The following is a 19,990-nucleotide window of genomic DNA, read 5'->3' on the forward strand; positions in this document are numbered from 1 at the left end:
TCAACCTCTGCTTGGAGATGGAGAGTACAATACTGTAAATGCATTTAAGTTCGCGGGGATTTAATTTCGCGGTAGCGGGAAAAGGGACTTTTCGCGGTGGATTTAAGTTCGCGGTAACACCATAGACTGCAGCCTATAGCTAATACCATAATAGAAAAACGTTCGCGGTGGATTTAAGTTCGCGGTTAAGTGGTCACCGCGAAAACCGCGAACATCAATCCACCGCGAACATTTTTTTTTCTTCTGCATTTACAGTATTTTGTGAACGAGCAAGTAGGGAAGTCTCAGTAAACTATAAATAGGACGAATATGGTGTCTGCAGTGTGGTGATGTAAGGTATTGACATATTCAACATAATGTAATGTGTTGCATGAGATATCATTGTATGGGTGTCCAGGTAAATAATACGGATAAGTAAGATAACTTCATGCTATTGGTCCTAAGTGGGGACCTCAAAAAATGAACCAAACAAGCACGACAACCAATAAAGACTGTATTTCCACTTCCCTATTTATTTTCAGATTATGAGCCGCCACATAATACAGGTACCTAACAGCAGTATTTCCTTTAGCCCTCAGTACCTACCTTTTCATAAAATAGTATCTTCTATGAAAAGTTCTCCTGTGGCACTTTTTTAATGATTACACCACTGATTCTTTACAATCTAAAAGTACAGACAAGTCTAGTTCTGAAGACAAAAGTTTGTCTCCTTCCTGTAATCCTTCTGGCCTTGAAGACTCCTCAGGTAGAAGAACTTTTCCGTTCACGTTGGACAGGCTTCCGTTTCTCTGGGTCTCGTCAGGCTGGGAGTTTCTTGAAAGTTTTCTGTCGAAAGTAGAAGGCAACAAATTTAGCGTACGTTCATCTCAGCAGAACACAGGCCTGCAATCTTCGATTGATACAGGTCCCATAGTCTTTTCGAGAGTGCAGTGGCAGTGGATTGTGGTCCTTCCAGCTTTTTGCCTGTCCAACCGATGTGAGGTATATTTACACTTAAGTGGAGTGTAGCGCTGTAAGTTGTAAACAGTTGTTATGTAGACCGCTCTTTAAATATATCCAGAAGGGATTTACTCCTAGGGCCTCCACCATTGATCTACTAGTATCTCGTTGTGCATACACAGTTGGAACCACGATCCCCTTATTGCCCAATCAAGTGATCATCAGGTAGAATTTGAGTCAGCTGAAGCAGCACAGATCAAGATAAACAAGAGAAAGGAAAAACATGAATTCTAACCGTTTATTGATGGCCTCTGTAATTTCTTTCCGCCTGTCCTCAGTGATGGGATATCTCCATGCAAACACCACACCGATGAAGGTCAGGACTGACGTAAACGTCGACGCCAGAATCCGCAAGGCGCTTCCCACCGTGTCAGGCTGAGTACAAGATCCTACTTTGTAGCCTCCGATTCTGCAGCGGAAAAATAAGGCAGGTTCACGATTCGCAAATACGCACGCGCAATGACAAAGAAAAAGGCCCCTGACTTGAAAACAGTCCTTGTCTCGGTCATGCTTCATACATGAGCATTGCAATGTCCAGACGCGTTTTGTTTTGTCTCGTTTTTTTTTTGTTGCTTTTACCCACCACCTACTCATTGTGAAAGGAAAATTCTGTCTTTACATCACGAGAGACCCAAGGATCGTACATCGTTATGTCATGGTAGTAAAGGAAAGAAATGGACAATAGCATGAAGAGTTTGACGTTATAGAATTGTTGACAGTCTTCTTCAGAACGACTGACCCCGTACTCCCTGACACGTGACCCGGGACACGTGAACGTGTAACCCTGTGTTCCCCAGAATATCTGACATTTTCCTTTCATCCGTTTTTTATCGACCGACCTTTACACCAACATCTGCTTGGAGAGTACTGATCCCGCACCCAAGGGAACTTTAACTTTACTCCGGGTACGTAGTCATATCTTCCTCAGAACGACTGACCCCGTAGCTCTGAACATAGCTCATGATCAAATGTACAAAACTGAAAATTATCATCAGTATATCAGCAGTACTCACTCCAGGCCGATGGTTGCCATGATCAGTCCCACGGTGATGGCAAGACTTTTAGTGGACAAGAAGATGGCGACGAAGGGAGTGTCCAGTCTTTCACCGGTCTGTAGGCAGCAGTCCTCTGTTATGTCACTGACAATCAACCTGTGTGAATTTGTGTTTTTTAAAGGTTCCCTAATGTCAGCAAGGCCAAATAGAGCGCATGCGAAGAGCTAAGATGCATCTAGCCGGTGAGACAGTCAGACAAAGAAGATTGAGATTTGTCGGACATGGCGATATGGCGCCTATATGACGAAAGAGCAGCAAAAACAGCTAAATCATGGACACAGTTGAAGTACGCCTAAAATTACACTAAGAGTATTTAGACGAACCATCTTAAATGACGGAAGAGAAATGGGTCTGAACAGTATGGAAAGCATGGCAGGCAGTAGCTGCTCAAGACCGCACCCTATGGAGAAAATACGCTCACCGAGTTGACCAATTCAACAGTGTTGTAGGGGGGTCTATTATCTAAGGTAAGGTATAAAAATGCGACAACTCACCATGGTATAAAGTTTTGTGCAAGAACTGTGACCCCTAAAGCGATGACAACAGCAAAAACAGCCAAACTTCCCTTTGGTACAAACTGAAAACCAATGTATATCGGGATTGCAGCCTACAAGGAAAATAAGAACAGTTAGTTTTTTTTCAGCTCAACAGCTGATCTTCGGGATGTTTCAGTGCATGCATGCAAACTTCAATGTATAGGGTGGACTTTTCCAGGTTGAACCAAACATCCTGCGATGTAGTATACATTATATAAAAGTAGAGTATTGAGTTTCAGGGCCTTACCAGCTGAAAGCAAATGTAGGAAGTCTTCCTTCCCAGTTTGGACACGACCCAAGCAATGACGGGCATGGCTGCCGCTGATGCCACCTGTAGGAAAGAACGTAATATCAGTGTTATGAAATCTCAAAATTTTCTGCAAACTCGGCAAAATATGATAGAGAGGCTGTGTGGCAAGTCATTTTCTATGTCAAGCAACTATGTACAGGCGGGGGACGTCATAGGCTTGCTGCAACCTTCGTCCATTTGGGCAAGTCCAATTTTACCTTTTTGTGCGGATTGCACCTGATAAAGAAGCCATTCTACCAAAGTAGATGAACTATGATAGAGACTACCTTTAGATTCAGGAATTATTATTCTAGGAAAGCGGGGACCGCCCAGAAACAAGATTGTAACCGACGGACATAAGTGCGTTGGCTTCTCCATCGATCTAAACCAACTTTTGTTCATTTTGGTGAATGTAATTCTATCTTTGTGTAATAACAGTATGTTATAGAATAAATTCCACCAACACCGATGAACGTATACTATTATATTGACTACTTTTATATTAAGTAGTAACTATCATAGTTTGAGAAAGCAGTCACTGCCTAGAAACAAGATTGTTGAAATGAATGGAAATAAGAAGGCTTTCAAAGCAAGGCAACCTCCAATTTGTCACAAAAACAACAATCATCAAAAATTTTGTTTCTCACCATCATAGCTAAGATGACGTTCTCTATCTGATCTTCCAGGTCCAGACTGTACTGTACGTATAGGGCGATGCCCCCATGTCCTATCTGAAAATAAGAGTGCAAAGTAAAAATGTGGGCCAAAATCATCCTTTCAGAGTAAGTGACAGATCAAGTGGACAAAACAATTCCTTATTCACAACCTGGGTAAAAAAATCACAGCTGTCTGTTACCATCCTCAGGGCAGTGACAACTGGCCCTATTCCACTTTGCAGCTAGCTATGGCTGTCGCTGCTCGCAATAAGTTTGGGACTGCATTGTTAGCAGCGACACCTAGCTGTAGTGCGAAATAGAAACAGTCAGCATACCATAAATGTTATGTTCATTCTGGCGCCATCTTGTTTTGGGGGTCAAACTTTGGGGTCACACTCACAGGGCTGGGAGCTCTCTGATTGGCCAGAAGGATGTTTCCAGAAATTGAGACATTCTGGACTTTGTATTGCCCTGAGGAATGCGAAAGATGGTATTCACTTGTATTCAGATTTAATAGAATCTGATTTGAATTTCACAGTGAATATGATATCGATAAGATGGCTGGGAGTTGTAAATTCTCATCAGGCAAATGAATGCGCAGACAATCCTTCATATAAAAATGAATTGATACTATAATACTCACAGAAACAGGTATTTGTATAAAGAAATATGCCAGAAGAAAATAGACGTTGGGGCGAAATGTCAATACAATCTTCGCCGTCTTGAACATGTTCTGGTCACGTTTTCCTCCGGATGTCGCCGAAATATCTAGAACAACAAGTTGAAGAAACCGTCGACTAGCAGGTATTTCGAAACTTAGTGCAGTTAAATATGGAAAAGAGGAAAGTTTTAGAGGATCCCAACAAGTAGTGACATGTATCCTACTCCAAAACGTTGGGTTTTTGTAACTTTGATTTGAGCATCAGACAACTCATCTCTAAAATCAATCAACTTATTATTACTTAATCTTTCGTATTCTTAGTCAAAATACATATGTCAACTACATTTCAAAGTAACACTCTTTTCTAGCGATAGCAATGTGTAATGATAAACACCATTGTTAGTTCACCCGTAAAACCGTATTTGTACCTTTTCTCTCTGTCGTTCCAAAGACTACCGCTGACAAACACAACAGAAGAAGACCACACACAGCTGCTGAGGAGATTATGTAGCCGGTTCGCTGTAGAAACGTAATCAAACATTAAAAAACTTGCTTTGGCAAAAAAAACATTCCACATATTTAAGAAAATGTATCCAATGTAGATCAAGAAGGTAGGGGGTTAAACAATTCCCTCCGAAGAAATAGGGAAAACATTGAGATGTTACAGTACTAGGTAATCAACAAAAGGGTGTGATAGATACATCAGGGCGCACCAACATTGTCTCCACTGGGACGAGGGGCGATATAGACTTCCAACAACCTTTGACCCATTGATGACATCAGACGTGATTTAAGTCACGTGTCCTGGGCAATTGGGTTGATTTATTTGGAAATTCCTGAAGGTGTGCGTTGACTTACCGTCATCTGTAAAGAAACTCCGTCCACAGAACTGTTGGTGCTGCTGTTAGCGCTGTAGGTCATGTTGTCACAGGAGTCGTGCTCGGAGCGTCTGAAAGACGCCAGGGTTTGTCCGTGCATTACTATTCCCCCTACCACTCCTACAATTGCCAGCAATGCCCCTGAAAAGGAAGGGTAATACGTTGTTCTCAGAGGGGCATTACGAAATCTTACGCTCATGTAAGTACCATACTGTCTTACGCCCATCATCACGCCTATCAGAAGAAGAAACCAAGAAAAGAGGAAAAGACATGATGAAAAGTAATACATAATAGAATTTTCCATCAGCATTGCAATATGCAGTTTGCCATCCTACGGCTGCACAATAGAAACAATAAAACAACCAGTGTTTCCTCGACTTTATTAACAATTACCCTGCTCAAATGTCGCCCTACTACACACTAACTGTACCCCACACGTACATTTAAGTTTGCTTCCTTCATTCCTTAGCCTGGGTATACCATCCGTATTCTACCGGGCTCCTTACACTCGCTAGGTAGCGAGGGTAAGGAGCCCGGTAGAATACGGATAGCGAGGGTAAGGAGCCCGGTAGAATACGGATAGCGAGGGTAAGGGGCCCGGTAGAATACGGATGGTACCCAGGCTCTCATTCCTAGTATCCCTTTGGTAAATGTAGTACTTACTGTACTGCATGGCCGAGTCTCTCTCAGAGCTGTCCTCGCTCAGAAACATCACGAACGTGCGATATGAAATTGAAAAGCCCTGAAATAAAAGCTCAATGTTATTCTCAAATGCAAAGATTGTAATGTTGCAAAGCATAGTCTGTGGAAATTTTGTTTTCAAAATGAAATCAATTACCTGCTTACGTACCAAAAATAAATGTTAAGTTTCGCTGCACTGTTCAAAACAAAAGCTCAACAGAGTCTGCAAATGAGGCTCTTGACTTACCGAAAAGGCGAGCACCAGCAAAATGTACAGTATGATGTACCAGGCCAGCTTTCCTCCCGTCCCAACATCCGGGACATACCAGACCAACGCGTTCGTTACAATCAGAAACAGAGTTGATATTACGATCCTGGGAAATAAGGAAGACACTTTCATTGCTAGCTGTTAGGAAATCTGCTATTGTGAATCTGTTGTTTGAAGTTGCTGCCTCGAACACTGCACATACTGTAAAATACATAAATATAACAATGACTTATAACCTTTTATCGCAGCAAACCTAATACTATGTAAAATGTCGGGGCTCAAGTTCGACATAAGAGCGACATTAAGTTCGACATAAGAGCGGTGAAGGATCTTCCACCAAAGCTCCTTGGAGCAACCGAAAATTATAGGTGATCTTTTTGCTTTGTGTTGAACAAAAGTATCAGGCCTTTATCATAACCAACACAGATATATATAAGCGTCCATGCAAAATCTCATTTGTACGTTACCATGGTTTTATCTTCCCCCATCGTGTGTTCGTCCTGTCAATCATCGGGCCCAGGAAGACATTGCATAGGATGTCCACTACCCTACTGCCGAAAATGATTGACGCTGCAAATAAAGGTGGCATCTGGAATAGAACATAATTTATTACGTACATAGTACATGTATACAGTATATATGTAAGGCGTTGAGTAAGCAAGGTGACTCAATTCGCGGATAGGAATGAGAGTATACGACGAAATATTCCAATACACACATGTAGCATGGTGTATTTGCGAAAATATTGATATCAAGCAGATGATACTGTACGAGTTTACCTGCGCCACATCCACCAGAAAGATGCTGGTGTACGCCCCGAATACGACCCATAGGATCTCACCACCAACGCCCCCGAAAGCGTAACACAACTTCGCCACGACAGACAGGGGGTTCGTTGTCTTGGCAAGATCGGCCATGGTCGAGCTGCAGTGGTAACTGAGAACATGGAAGAAACACAGAGTTCAGTAATACAAGACACGGCAATACGACTTCGAGATTTCTAAATCAGGCAGTTGCAAGATCCTGCAACTGGATATGATTCGGAGATTATTTCCGAACTTTTGGAATACTAGTACATAACTGAGAAGATAACTGACCAATACGTAAAGCACCCCTTCTTTTTGCTTAATATTCAAAAGAAAATCAAGTATGTACGTCTAAGGTCCTTCTGTTGCACGGCAGCCAGTTGTCACCTACGCAACGATACCAAATCATGGCCCTCCTTGCGCCGTTTCTTACTTCTTTAGAATAATGCGTTCTACTATGACCTGCTGTTCGACTGATTGTTTACCTGCTTGTTATATGGGTTGAAAGGTCACCAGCTCAACCAAAAAGTAGGTCACAACAGTGGTAAGGACTTGATGAATTGAATGTTACGATTTTCAAGAAAACCATCTAAACCTAGTTGAAGTTATGATATCTTTGCATTCCCAGTATCACGTATCTGTCTTTACTCGTCCTTGTTTGTATACGGACACCCACTTGACTGAACTGAATGCGAACATCTGTAGAATTGCTGATCCTCACGTTACACCATTGCTTCTGCTGTAGTCAGAAAACGACTTGCCGTTGAAACGTTCACAAAAAGCTTAGGCAGTGGACCGATCCTGTCGAACGGCATATCGAACAAATAGAACCCCCTATAGCTATTCTATTTCGAACACCTCCGTCAAAAATTGCCACAGTGGGACAGAAATGGCTATTTTTGACGGAGGTGTTCGAAATAGAACCATGATCGAACAGAGGGCGGGATTTTGGGATCGGTCCATTCCGCATTCGGATAGGAAATATTACAGAGGAGAAAAAAATTTAACAGTGCCGTACCTGTGTAAATGGACAGGTTGTAAGGAAGACAAAACTGATCATTTGCGGAACGTTACCGGCAGATGTCACCAACCACCAACTATGACAAATATTTGTTGGCGCATGCGGGTTGAGATTGCAGTGGTATGGGGTTCGTATATGTAGATGTTTCAATCGGATTGAGATCCAGAGTTTTTTTAAGTAGTACGATAATTTTCCTCCTTTTTATGAATGAATGAATGACCTTTGTTGTACATTTGTGCTCAAGCAAGCTAAGTACAGGTCGTAGCGCTAGTGATCAGGTACAATTTCTGATATAAGAAAAATTTAAATGGTATCTTACCACATCTACATAGACTAATACATTCTAGTGTGTAGAGGTTCAACTTATGTGTGTAGTTAATTTGAAACTACTGTCCGCTTTGGCACTGCTAACCCGGTCTCAGTTGACTAAATGATAAACAATCACGCAATGACTCAAGACAAATTGACAATTAAAGTGTATCAACTTACCTGGCTGAGGTGGGTTCAAAGGTCATTCAACCCAAACAACTTGTAGATCATTGAAAAACAGGTCACGCGATAAACTATGAATAGGATGCGTAGGACACCGAGGCTGTCATACAGGGCCCCAATCACGGTTTTTGTGGTGCGATGATTTGGAACCCTGACATTTTGAACAGTACATACACTTACGTACTTAGTTATTCAATCAAGTGAGGCTCCTCAACAGCACTTGTAATTAATTGGTCCTCCATGGCCCTTCGTAGCACTATAGTATCTTCCAGGTTTTTATATCTATGTACATTGTCTAAGTAGGTGACTCTGGGTCTTCCCCTACCTCTTTTTCCCTTATAGTAAGCTACCTAATACGGTGACCCGCCAGTTTCATGCTGCGCTGTTGTACATGTACTCTTCTTAATATTGGTACAACTGTTGATTTAAATTAGATTTTCCTGTCATGGTACATTAAGGTACTTGCGTAGCATGCGAGTGTCACCAGTCATTTGTCCCCTTTTCGAATGGCTTTGTTAAGGTCCACCTTTTCGAGCATGGCTATGGATTTTCCATATCTTGCTTAGCTTGTGGCAGATATTCCAAGCAAGAGATTTTCTGACGCCAAAGTCTATTTCAGAGGCAGAAATCCATAGGCACTCAAGATATCAATAATATTGTATAATATTAATATATATATATATATGTATGCAGCATTGCATACCTGGTTGATACGTTACCAGAGATGTCACAGTATTGGAGCCTCGGTGAACTATAGCTAAATAAGATATTCAGGTCCAGTGGGCGTCTAAAAAAAAGAACAAACAAGACAACATACACAGAATGTGCATCCGCTGCATGTATCGTATTTATATATATTACATAAGCTGTCACATACCTAACTAACAGTAGTATTTCCTACACCCAAATCACAGCTACACATAGTTACACAGGGGACTTTCAAATGATCACGTTTAAAAAAAAAACAACTTTTGCTGTTTGAAGCGACGTACCCGTGCTGGTATATATTCCGATTCTGAATGTACAGTCAAACCTGCCCAAGACGACAACCTGGGGGACCGGAAACAAGAAAGCTTTTAAAAAAAGCTGGCCGGGGCGCATTTGGAAGGACTACCTCAAAATTTCATGTTGTGTTCCAGTAAAATGTGCATCATTATTAAACTAGAAGTTTATATCTAAAATCTATGGGAAGTTGGCTGGAAACCTTTGTTCACTGGTATAATTGGATTTTCCGGCGTACTTTTCTGCCTGTTTTGCTTTGTATGAAGCTCTTCGTTTTGCAAGTCTTTCATCTTTTTGCTCACGGGTCTCATTTGCTTGTTTTGCTTTGTATGATGTTCTTCGTTTTGCAAGTCTTTCATCTTTTTCCTCAGGGGTCTCATTTGCTCGTTTTGCTTTATATGATGCTCTTTGCTGTGCTGCTTTTTGCTCACAGGTCTCATTTGCTTTCTTTGCTTTGTATGATGTTCTTTGTTCTGCAAGACTCTCTGTCTTCTGTTGATAGGTTTGTTTTTCTTGTTTGTCCTTGCATATTGCGCTTTGGATTGCAAGACCTTGCACTTTTTTATCATTTAAATTTGATGCTGCATTTGGTGACATTACTAATTGATTCAAGAGGCCTTCATTCCTGTTCTCTGGCATAGCACTTGGATGTTTGCTTGTGGTGCATGGCACAATGTTTTTCCCAGTACTTTGGTTACAATGTGGTGCAAATGGAAATGCTGTGTTTGGTTGTTGTAGGTTCTCTTTCGTAGATACAAACTCTGGTTTAACCAAGGTGTATGTGTGTTGTTGTTGAACTTGAAAGCAGTTTTCTGACTCAATCATAGAAGAAACATTGCTAGTCAGATTGATAATGTGTATACCAGTAGGTTCAACTGATAAGAAAACATTTTCTGCTTGTACTGGGACAACCTCAAAATTGCATGTTGTGTTCCAGTTAAGTTGTTGCAAGAATGAAACTAGATTGCTGTTTGAACTGTGCATGCTTAAAGTAGAAGTGCCATGGCTATCTGGCAATGCTGTTATGGGACTTCTGGCATGTGAGTCATAAACAAAATACTTGTTATCAGCGTGCAACAATGCTACTGTTGAACCAGTTATTCCATGTGCTGTTATGAAAAGACAAGTGTTGGATTCAGCAAATGCTGCTTCTAGGGCTTTCTTTAAGGTGTAATAAGGATAGACTGCTTCTGTGGCAAATATGTCTCCAGTGTAAGACTCTTTTATTGATACACGTACAGTATTGTTGTAAAGTTGCAAATAGTCTGGAATATCATCAACGGAGAGGAACTCCACACCAGATCTTAGTGATGGTTTTATGTAGGTGTATAGTGCATCTCCTTGAAAAAGTACACCATCAAGGTCTGTACTTGTCCAGGTAATTGCTTGTCACCATCAAGGTCTGTACTTGTCCAGGTAATTGCTTGTCTGCAAGTACTGTGGTTAACAACTGCCATTAAAGCATTCACCTTGGTGGTATTTTCCCGATAAAATAGATTCACACATTGTTCACAATATATGTGTTCTTTGCTTGACTTTATTTGCACAATGCACAGTGCTCAGTGGCACGATTGAGTCTGGTGTGTGCAAAATGCACAGTGCTCAATGGCACGATTGGTCTGGTGTGTGCAAAATGCACAGTGCTCAATGGCACGATTGGTCTGGTGTGTGCAAAATGCACAGTGCTCAATGGCACGATTGGTCTGGTGTGTGCAAAATGCACAGTGCTCAATGGCACGATAGGTCTGGTGTGTGCAAAATGCACAGTGCTCAGTGGCACAATTGGTCTGGTGTGTGCAAAATGCAGTGCTCAGTGGCACAATTGGTCTGGTGTGTGCAAAATGCAGTGCTCAGTGGCACGATTGAGTCTGGTATGTGCAAAATGCACAGTGATCAATGATCTGTTAATAGGTCTCAAGGTCTAATTTGGTTGGATCAAGGACTCTCTTTCAAACCTCTTTGGTTGGATGCAAAATGTAATGCGTAGATTTCAGCAGAAGAAGTATAAATGTGTACTGTGTAAAATCTTATTGAGTACAGACTTTTGCTAGCTGTAAGTTTCTGTATATTACTGTGTCACTTGTATATATAGCAGAGAACAGTCTAAGGCGTCACTGAAACAGAAAGAAAATATTGTCTTGATCACATAACATCTTACTAGTACCAACAAAAAGCAAAAATCTACAAAAGTTCAGGTGTGACATCTTGCCAACTGCTTTGCTGATTGTTTAACAGTTAGCTACAATCCGTTGTTTTCTACTATTCTTTGGAAATGTATGTTTTAATGTATTAGAATCCGATCCATCTTTTCAACTTGTACGATATTTTTACAATCAAAAATGCCCTGCATAATGCCTCGCATCGGCTCAAGCACAGTGCACCATTAAACTATCTAAATTCTCGTCAATCCCCACACACTGGTTTTACTAAAAAAACTATATACCGTTCCTTGGAAATATGTTTCAATGTGTCCGAATTCATGATCACTATCTTTTCAAATTGTACGTTACTCTTACGATCGAAAATGTCCTGCAGGACCTCCTGCAGCTGCATATATAGACGCACGCCCCCCTCCCACCCGCACGTAAACTGTTCCAATCGTTGCACAATAAACTTGACTGTATACCCTCCACAAAATCTTTCGTGAAATGTCGTGCTCATTTTACTCACATGACACTACGCCTTAGAATGTAATGTTATATTTTAATACATCCGAATTCCAGAAAGATAACTTTACAAACTGTACCAATTTCTGTACGATAAAAATCTCACCTCCTCCGCACCGTCAACGCCCGTGAGGGTATTTACCGGAATAACCCGAAATGACCCGGAATAACCCGGAATAACCGTAATATTTCTTGTTCCCATGGCCATATATACATTATTTTATGCCAAAATATTGCATTCTGCGATCTTAACTTATCAAAGCACACTGTATTTCGGTAGCTTTCATCCTTTATTAAGGTTATTCCGGGTTATTCCGGGTTATTCCGGGTTATTCCGCTAAATACCCGGACCCGTCAACGCTATCGCAAAATGAACCGTGCGATTTAACGACAACTCCTCAAATGTTACATGACCAGTGTTTTACTGCAAATCAAGAAACATTTTCCTTTCCTAGACTTTGCTAATGAGCGCTGCAATGTTTTCTGTACGAGTAGAGGTCATGGATAAACAGTATTCTTACAACGTTTATTTGAAGGGCTAAGAAGGGCTGAGAATTGTCGTAAAAACGCACGGTACATTGCGTTTATTTGAAGGGCTGAGAAGGGCTGAGAATTGTCGTAAAAACGCACGGTACATTTTGCGACCATAGCAGACCCATCCAAGGACGAACCATTAAACCGGGCACAAAGCCGGGCGCCTTCGGCGCCCCGGCAAAAATGTGGCTTTCCTGGATCCGCTACTGCACTACCTTCTACTACACTTCTTCAAGCTCCAATTCTACTCAATTTATAGGGTAAATGTGCTCGACATAGAATGAAAAATCTGTTGAAATTTCACGTAGCTTCATTATAAACGCGCCCATTTAAACCACGAATTATAACATAGAGGTCTATGGGAAGAAGAAACTCATCAATGAGACCTTAACACTTGCGCGACAAACTATGCACGCAACCGGTTCATGGCCAGGCAATGCAGACCACATACACCTTGCGCAACCGTGCGAGTGACGTGCGCTGAGACGCACTACCTCCCTGCTCTTGACATTCCTTCCCCAAGTGTTCAGAAAAACGTGGCGGATATTACCTCCCCCCCCCCCCCAAAAAAAAACGTACGGAAAAAAAGCACGTACGGCGGGTTGTACCCTTAGCTTTATTTAAAAACGACGCCCCAGTCTACGTCTAGGTGTACCATTGACAAAAATAACCACACTTGCAAACAGTCTGTTGAAGGAGAGTTAATTTCCCACTGTTTTTACCGTATTAAAACCGAATTTCAAAATGTCCATTGTTCTGCCAATTAAGATGAAAGGTTCCAGAGAATATTGATTGCTCGCGCCAAAATGTTGGAAAAGATGAGTTTGAAAATGATACGGATGACGTCATCACCACCATTTATTACCCCCTTCCATGAGACGCTCTGCAGTTGCCTGGTCTCTCGACAGATGTCGCCTTTGTTCATTTCAGGAGCCTCCGTGACGTCAGCTTCAGGCAATCAACCACTCCACCTAAGCTAGAATAATTAAACATCGTTTTCTCAATTTCGTTGCGTAACGGCCACATTGAGCTCGCATCTGGGAGGAGGCACAACTGCAACAAGAAGTCTGAGAACAACCCCCTTACCCAGAAAGTGGCAACTGAAGATATTCTGTACAGCCTGAGAGGTAAGTTTAGAGTGACGTAAGGTAAGTATATTTTTAATCGTCTGGTGTATTAAAAGTAATTCTTTATGTGCTAATAAAAGCGCCTGGAAGCTGCCAAGACGTCATGTCTGCATTTGTAACATGCCCAGCAACGCTAATTCCAAATAAATTGTCAAACGACGAAGCTATCCATATGATCAATCCCTTGACAGGTCCCGAGTGTTGGAAACTGCACTTGATACGAACTTACTTAAAAATGGGGAGAAGAACAAGAAGTCTGAGTACAGCCCTTTGTGACGGCCTGAACCAGAAAGTGTCAACTGAAGGCATTCTGTCCAACTTGAAAGGTAAGTTTGGAGAGACGTAAGGTTCAGAAAACGTCTGGTGTAAATGTGGTTATTTATATCCTAATAAAAGCGGCTGGTAGCTGACAAAACGTCGCGGAAATGTCTGCATTAGTAACATGATTAGCAACGCTACTTCCAAATTAATTTTCCAAACCAACGAAACTATCCATAGAATCAATATCTTGACAGGTCCCGAGTGTTGGAAACTGCACTTGATACGAACTTACTTAAAAACGGGGAGAAGGGCATGTTCCCTACCAGCCTTCACCGCCTCAGTGTCTCAGTTACATCAATTTGATCTTTTTGGAATTTTTATATTTATTTTTCTACGTTGAAATAATAACTTTTTTTTGCCATCTGGTACATAAACGAGCTGCAAATGCCCATATTGTGAATGCCGCTCCAATGCATGCTGATTTTTGCTTCCTAATTGTTTTATTTCATTGATGTCTAATGACACATAATGTCTAAAATGAAATGCTTGAAATCCCAGCCAGCCTGGAAAATTGACTTTGGTTCCTGGAGAATGTTTCCCGGTCAATATATAACAGAGTACCTTATATTTGTTTACTTCTATTTAACCAAGATAACCAAGAAATTACATTGATGTGGCCTAGTCTTCTAATCAGGTCCAAACGGCGTCATGAAAAACAAAACAAGTAAACAACCTCCTTCAGCTTCAGACAATCATCCTCCTTCGCACGGTCCCCAACGGCTAGCTGACTCAGCCTATGGGGCCCTGCTATCTCATGGTCTATCCGCAGTTACTTTCATTTCCTAGTCGCCCTGCTTATAGATATTAATGAGCTTACCCTTATATGGGCAGTCAGCCGTTGGGGATCGGGCGGAGGAGGATGATGCTATGTAAGACGTAACATGATTGGCTAATAGCTTCCCAGCGGCCTTTGCGAGACAGCTTTCGACAACAAAAAGCCCAAGAAAGGCCTATTCTCTAATATGTCGACAGCTGGTTTGTGGCGACAGTCATAATAACCGCTGGTAGGCATCTAGATAGCAGGGCCCCATAGGCTAATGCGGTTGGGGACCGGGCGTTAGGAGGATGCAGACAATCAACATAACCATATCAGTAAAACTAGTTACCCGTAAGGTACAGCTAGTAAAACACTTATCCTACATGCATAAGGCCACAGCAAGTAAATTTTATGGATGATATCATCGCGCGCATTAGTTTTCGTCTGATTTCAGAAAAAAAAGCAATACTTTTTTTTCCTCTTCGGGGATTGTCAGATAGACCAAAATGGACAAACATGTTGTTTATAGCCTAATGCAACGTAATTATACTTGTAGTTGTAGATGACAAAATACTAAGGAGGTAGCCATGACTATAGTTGCAGAAGTGAAACTTGTTGGATAGTTGTAAAAGAACAACCAATATGGAAGCAAACCTGGCAAGTGATACCAGTGTAACACTAGTATCACGTTTTAAATTACTACTAGTTCACTTCTTTAATACAGGAATGAATACCGTGTTAGTTGTGACAGGAGAAAGAAGAAACATTACAGTTTCTGTGGCAGGGAGTTCATTTCACGTCGTACATGTCCCCCAAGTTTCCTCTGAAGTTTCGAGCTGCTCTCCTGTGCTGCGCTGCTGATATTCCGGCTGCTAGAAAACTGTGCGGTTTTCTAGGGCACACAGCAAACCTTGGTTGTTCTAAATGTACGAAGAGATTTGAGAAGGTTGGTAAGAAAACAAACTATTCTGGATTCGACAAAAGCAGTTGGCATTTGCGAAGGGACGCGCAGCACAGGAGAGAAGGATTGCAAGTACAGAGCTGTTGTAACGTGACGAGGAGGAAAGCGCTTGAAAAATCTTTTGGCACACAATACACACCGTTAATGGATCCTGAGCACTACCAAGAGAATTTTCAAGCTTTGGATAGACAGGGAAATTCTAACCATAGCTAAGCTCAACAAATTAGAGAAACGCATAGGGAAAATAAATATTCCAAGCGGAATTGAGCGCCTTTCAACCAAAATTACTTCAATATGGATTTTTCACTGCTGACGAGTGGAAGAATTGGACTCTGTATTGTAGTATGTATTGTTTGAATGACTTGTTGCCACAGAGCATTATCAATGTTTGCAAATGTTAATCTTAAGTTGTCAGCGTCTGTGCAAACCTGCGTTCTTCAAGCCGACATGTACGCTCAAGAATTTCCTAGTGGCACCCAAGGACAAAAATCCCAAAGGAAGTAGGTGTGGGGTGGTGTACCACATCACGTGTCAAGGGAAAACCAACAAAGGCCCTTGTAAGGAAACTTACATTGGTGAGACGGAACGTGCACTGAAAACTAGGTTCCTCGAACATCGGCCTCCTAGCTCTATCAAATCGTCTGAGGTGGCGCATATACACATAGAGTCTCCGGGACATTCCATTTCGTTGGACAAAGTCAAAATCCTAGACTCAGAACAGGATTTCTTCGCGCGAGGAGTGAAGAAGGCAGTGTACATTAGAGCCCAACGGCCCACACTCAACAGAGACGGGGGCGACACAGGCTTTCTGATACTTATGACCCCCTCCTGCAAAAGTGGCGTGTTCGTGACGTCACTGCTGGAGATAGGGTCATTCTGTGAACAAGGTCGACGGAGTTGACCGAAAATTTAGGGTAAGTACCTATAGTAATTCGTGTTGGAAAGAAAGTTTAGCAATTTCCAGAAAGAGTATTGTTGAAAATGTGTACCTCTCGCTGTATCTCAAACTTTGATTGGTCAGCTGACGAACAGACAATCAAACTCCCGCCGAAATGCACTGTCCGACAGGCGTCATATTCACCGCCTATTACTATTTCACAATATTGTTAACGGACTGACTCGTGAATACCTTACCACTTTACTTCCTTATGCAATTACGGTGATATGTAATTATGATTTGAGAAACAGCAGAAACTTGAGACCTATTAAATTTTCGACTGACCGCTTTGGAAAGTCCTTTACTCCATATTCCATCACTGCTTGGAACAACTTGGACTTAACTCTTCGTGCACTCGATTTCTCGAAATTTCGAGAACATCTTTTTAAAACGATACGCCCTCCCAAATTCAGCCATTTCAGCTTCGGGTCTCGACACTCTTGCATTCTCATTTCACGACTTCGTATGGGCACCTGCAGCTTGAATTATAGTCTTTTCACGCGCGCGGGTCTTGTGTCAAGCCCAGCCTGCAGCTGCGGGTGTCCATTCGAAACTATTTCACACTACCTTTTGCACTGCCCTACCTATAATTACCAGCGCTCAGTTCTCATCGGCAAACTCTCTGGGTTACTTGTACATATACTTGATTTCCACAGTCTTGCAAATAATGCCAAAGAAATGTTGATTTTACAAGGTAGTTCTTTCTGCTCCTTCAATGTCAATTGCAGAATTATAGAAGCAACACATGTGTACATTGCAACAACAAATCGTTTTTAGATTCAAGTATAATTCTTTGTTTTTGTTTTCTACTCCAGTAAGGGAGATCGACTCACGCACACTGTTCATACATATGTAATTATCTATTTATTATTGTCCTGTATAATTTATTATTTTCAATTCTTGTATAAGTGGCGGCGTTAATATAAGTTGAATGTAACTTGAGTCCGCCGTCACTTAGTCCTCGTCCGTTTATTTGTATTCTTACACGTATTTCAATAAAGAAAAAAAAAATGCACTGTCGCCAGATGACAAAGAGTTCTTCAAAGATACTTGTAATGATATGTATCCTACCAAGGAGATAAATGCTTCAAACACGGCAACAGTTGTTAGAAAGTACGGAACTTGTCAAGTTGGACAGGAACTGTTTGGCTCTAGGATAGCGACTAGGTCGAGTAAAGGAACGTATGTCATGGCTGCATGGTTCGGTGAAAACGGAAACATTGATTCTCCCTGTAAGTCTGACATCGGAAACGGGAAGCCGTTTACTGTATGGGAGAAGTCAACGGAAGTCGGAGGCCCGTCTTCGTTCATACCCGTGCAGAGACTGTATCGAAAATCTGCATGGGCAGAGACTGTGATTGTTGGAAAAAAAAGTTGCTGTTGTCTGCCCAATTGCCAGAAAAACTTTGCTATAGAATGGGTGAATGACATATACTGTTGTATATAGATTGTGTATATAAATTTTAAATTTGCGAACATTAGAAGTTGAGTTGTTAGGCAGTAAGGACATGAGCACATTTTGATAAGCATTAGGAAATACACCCTGCTGGGTTATTGACGATACTAGTACATAGGGATGTATAAACTTACATGTTCTTCTTCTGTGTATATATACTTGGCTCAAACAAGCATACAAGTGAGGCCGATCGAGCGTTTGTAATATACGAGTCGCCATATTGGTATTTCCTGACCTTACTTATTACCTGGTCCAGGAAAGAAAGCAACGCATTCTAATTATTGTGAATTTATCTTTTTGAGTTTGTACTATTGAACGACACTATAAAGCTGTCAACATGGTTGGGTCTGACATATATTTTGTGTTGTTGCAATTCAAATAAAATCAAAAGCACATCAGCTATGACATCGTCCTGTCTGATATTCTTACGTTAAGAAAGTGCAGATTATTTCAAGGTAGAAATTGAAACCCCGCTGATACCATGTTTAACACCCCCGGCCCGGGGCCATTCCACAAGGATGGCGACCTTTTATTGTGTTCAGAACAAAATTTGCGTTAATGCCCTGCGCCACGTGCACCTTGGTTATTCTGATGACTTCGCCTGCAAAGTCTGGGGATAATTTACTCTCTGTATTTGTAAACTCTCTATTCTAGACGTCTTACATAAGATGTGTAACACTTGTTTATGAAAATTTCGTGACCGAGCATACCTTTCAAGGCCACGAATACACTTTTGTTCACAACCACCAAAAATGTTTCCCAAAAGCTTACATTTTAATCTTCAACATGCGCACTGGTTCCGTCGCCATGCTAGAACGTCAGTCGCAATGTGTATAGGCCGCATTTGTACTAGTAGGTAATGTATGCGTATTTTTTCAAATTACTAGTACATACAGTGTTACGTTTTCTCCTGAAACGTCTGGACGCCTCAAACCAGATTCAAAATGGCGGCGACATTGTGAGCCTTCCGGCGTTGTTTGCTTTGTCAAATCAAGGTCCTTGATCAAAGTCTGCCTTGTTTATCTCTAGATACAGCTCGAAAGTTTATTCAACGTTTCCTCGTCAAGTTGAAATTTTTCAGAATTAAGTCAAGTTGGCAATGAACAACACACCGCTTGACCAAAACCAAGCGCTTTGATAAAACCAAACGCTTTGATAAAAGCTCAATCAAACTTTCAAAGCTTCTTGTTACAAATTCAGCGGAGGCGGCCATTTTGTATTCGCGGAGTGCCCCAAGTGTGATTATCCGCGACTTTTAAACTACAAAAGAGAAACAAACATTTATGTATATTGAAGCTTGTTGCTAGGGTCAAACTGGAAAATGTCAAACCCACCCACTGAGCAGCGTCTTACGGGATCCAGTATCAAAGTTTGTTTTTCTTCTTACGGTATTTCATAGATACACACAAAGATGGCGTGTGTTAGCCGGTTGACTTATAAACAAACAAAAAAGGCCCGCTCTGAATTTATTTTTATGGAATAGTGACGCTAACTCTCTTTAAACCCTCTACTACTCACAATTTGTGTGCTTTAATAAAGGGTTAATGCCCCGGCCCGAGGTGTATATGGTCAGAAGGCCCCATTTCATGCTGGTTATGACGCCGTAACAGCCGTGCATTAAATTTTTGATTATCACACGTGTGCATTAAAAACTTTTGAAAGTTTAAACCAATCAGAAGGACAGACAAACAGGACGCTGGCCAATCAGAATGAAATATCCAGGAATCGTCCATCTGCCAAGATAGGGGAATAAGTACAGCCATGGCAGGGGGGGGGGGGGGGCTCCCTCTACATAACATCGGTAGTACGCGTTTCTTTGTTCAAAGAAAACATTTGTCGTCTTAAAACAACATTGAATTACCTATAATATTTAAGACAATAAAATCT

The 19,990-nt window shown here is 41.5% G+C and overlaps 1 protein-coding gene across 1 annotated transcript; it reads right to left on the minus strand.

Moving 5' to 3' along the window:
- Positions 1-325: 325 nt before the first annotated feature.
- Positions 326-7,936, minus strand: LOC118406975 (sodium-dependent lysophosphatidylcholine symporter 1-B-like). Its single transcript, XM_035807378.1, has 14 exons — positions 7,848-7,936; positions 6,803-6,959; positions 6,491-6,612; positions 6,003-6,129; positions 5,738-5,816; positions 5,055-5,215; positions 4,625-4,715; positions 4,179-4,303; positions 3,527-3,610; positions 2,838-2,921; positions 2,549-2,661; positions 2,013-2,150; positions 1,235-1,408; positions 326-825 (listed from the first exon to the last, which is right to left on the minus strand). The coding sequence occupies exons 2-14, from the start codon at positions 6,938-6,940 to the stop codon at positions 642-644; spliced, it is 1,620 nt and encodes a 539-aa protein (XP_035663271.1). The 5' UTR covers positions 6,941-6,959; positions 7,848-7,936; the 3' UTR covers positions 326-641.
- Between the last annotated feature and the right edge of the window lie 12,054 nt (positions 7,937-19,990).

This window comes from Branchiostoma floridae, chromosome 19 (genome assembly GCF_000003815.2).
Source record: "Branchiostoma floridae strain S238N-H82 chromosome 19, Bfl_VNyyK, whole genome shotgun sequence".
Taxonomy (NCBI): Eukaryota; Metazoa; Chordata; class Leptocardii; order Amphioxiformes; family Branchiostomatidae; genus Branchiostoma; species Branchiostoma floridae.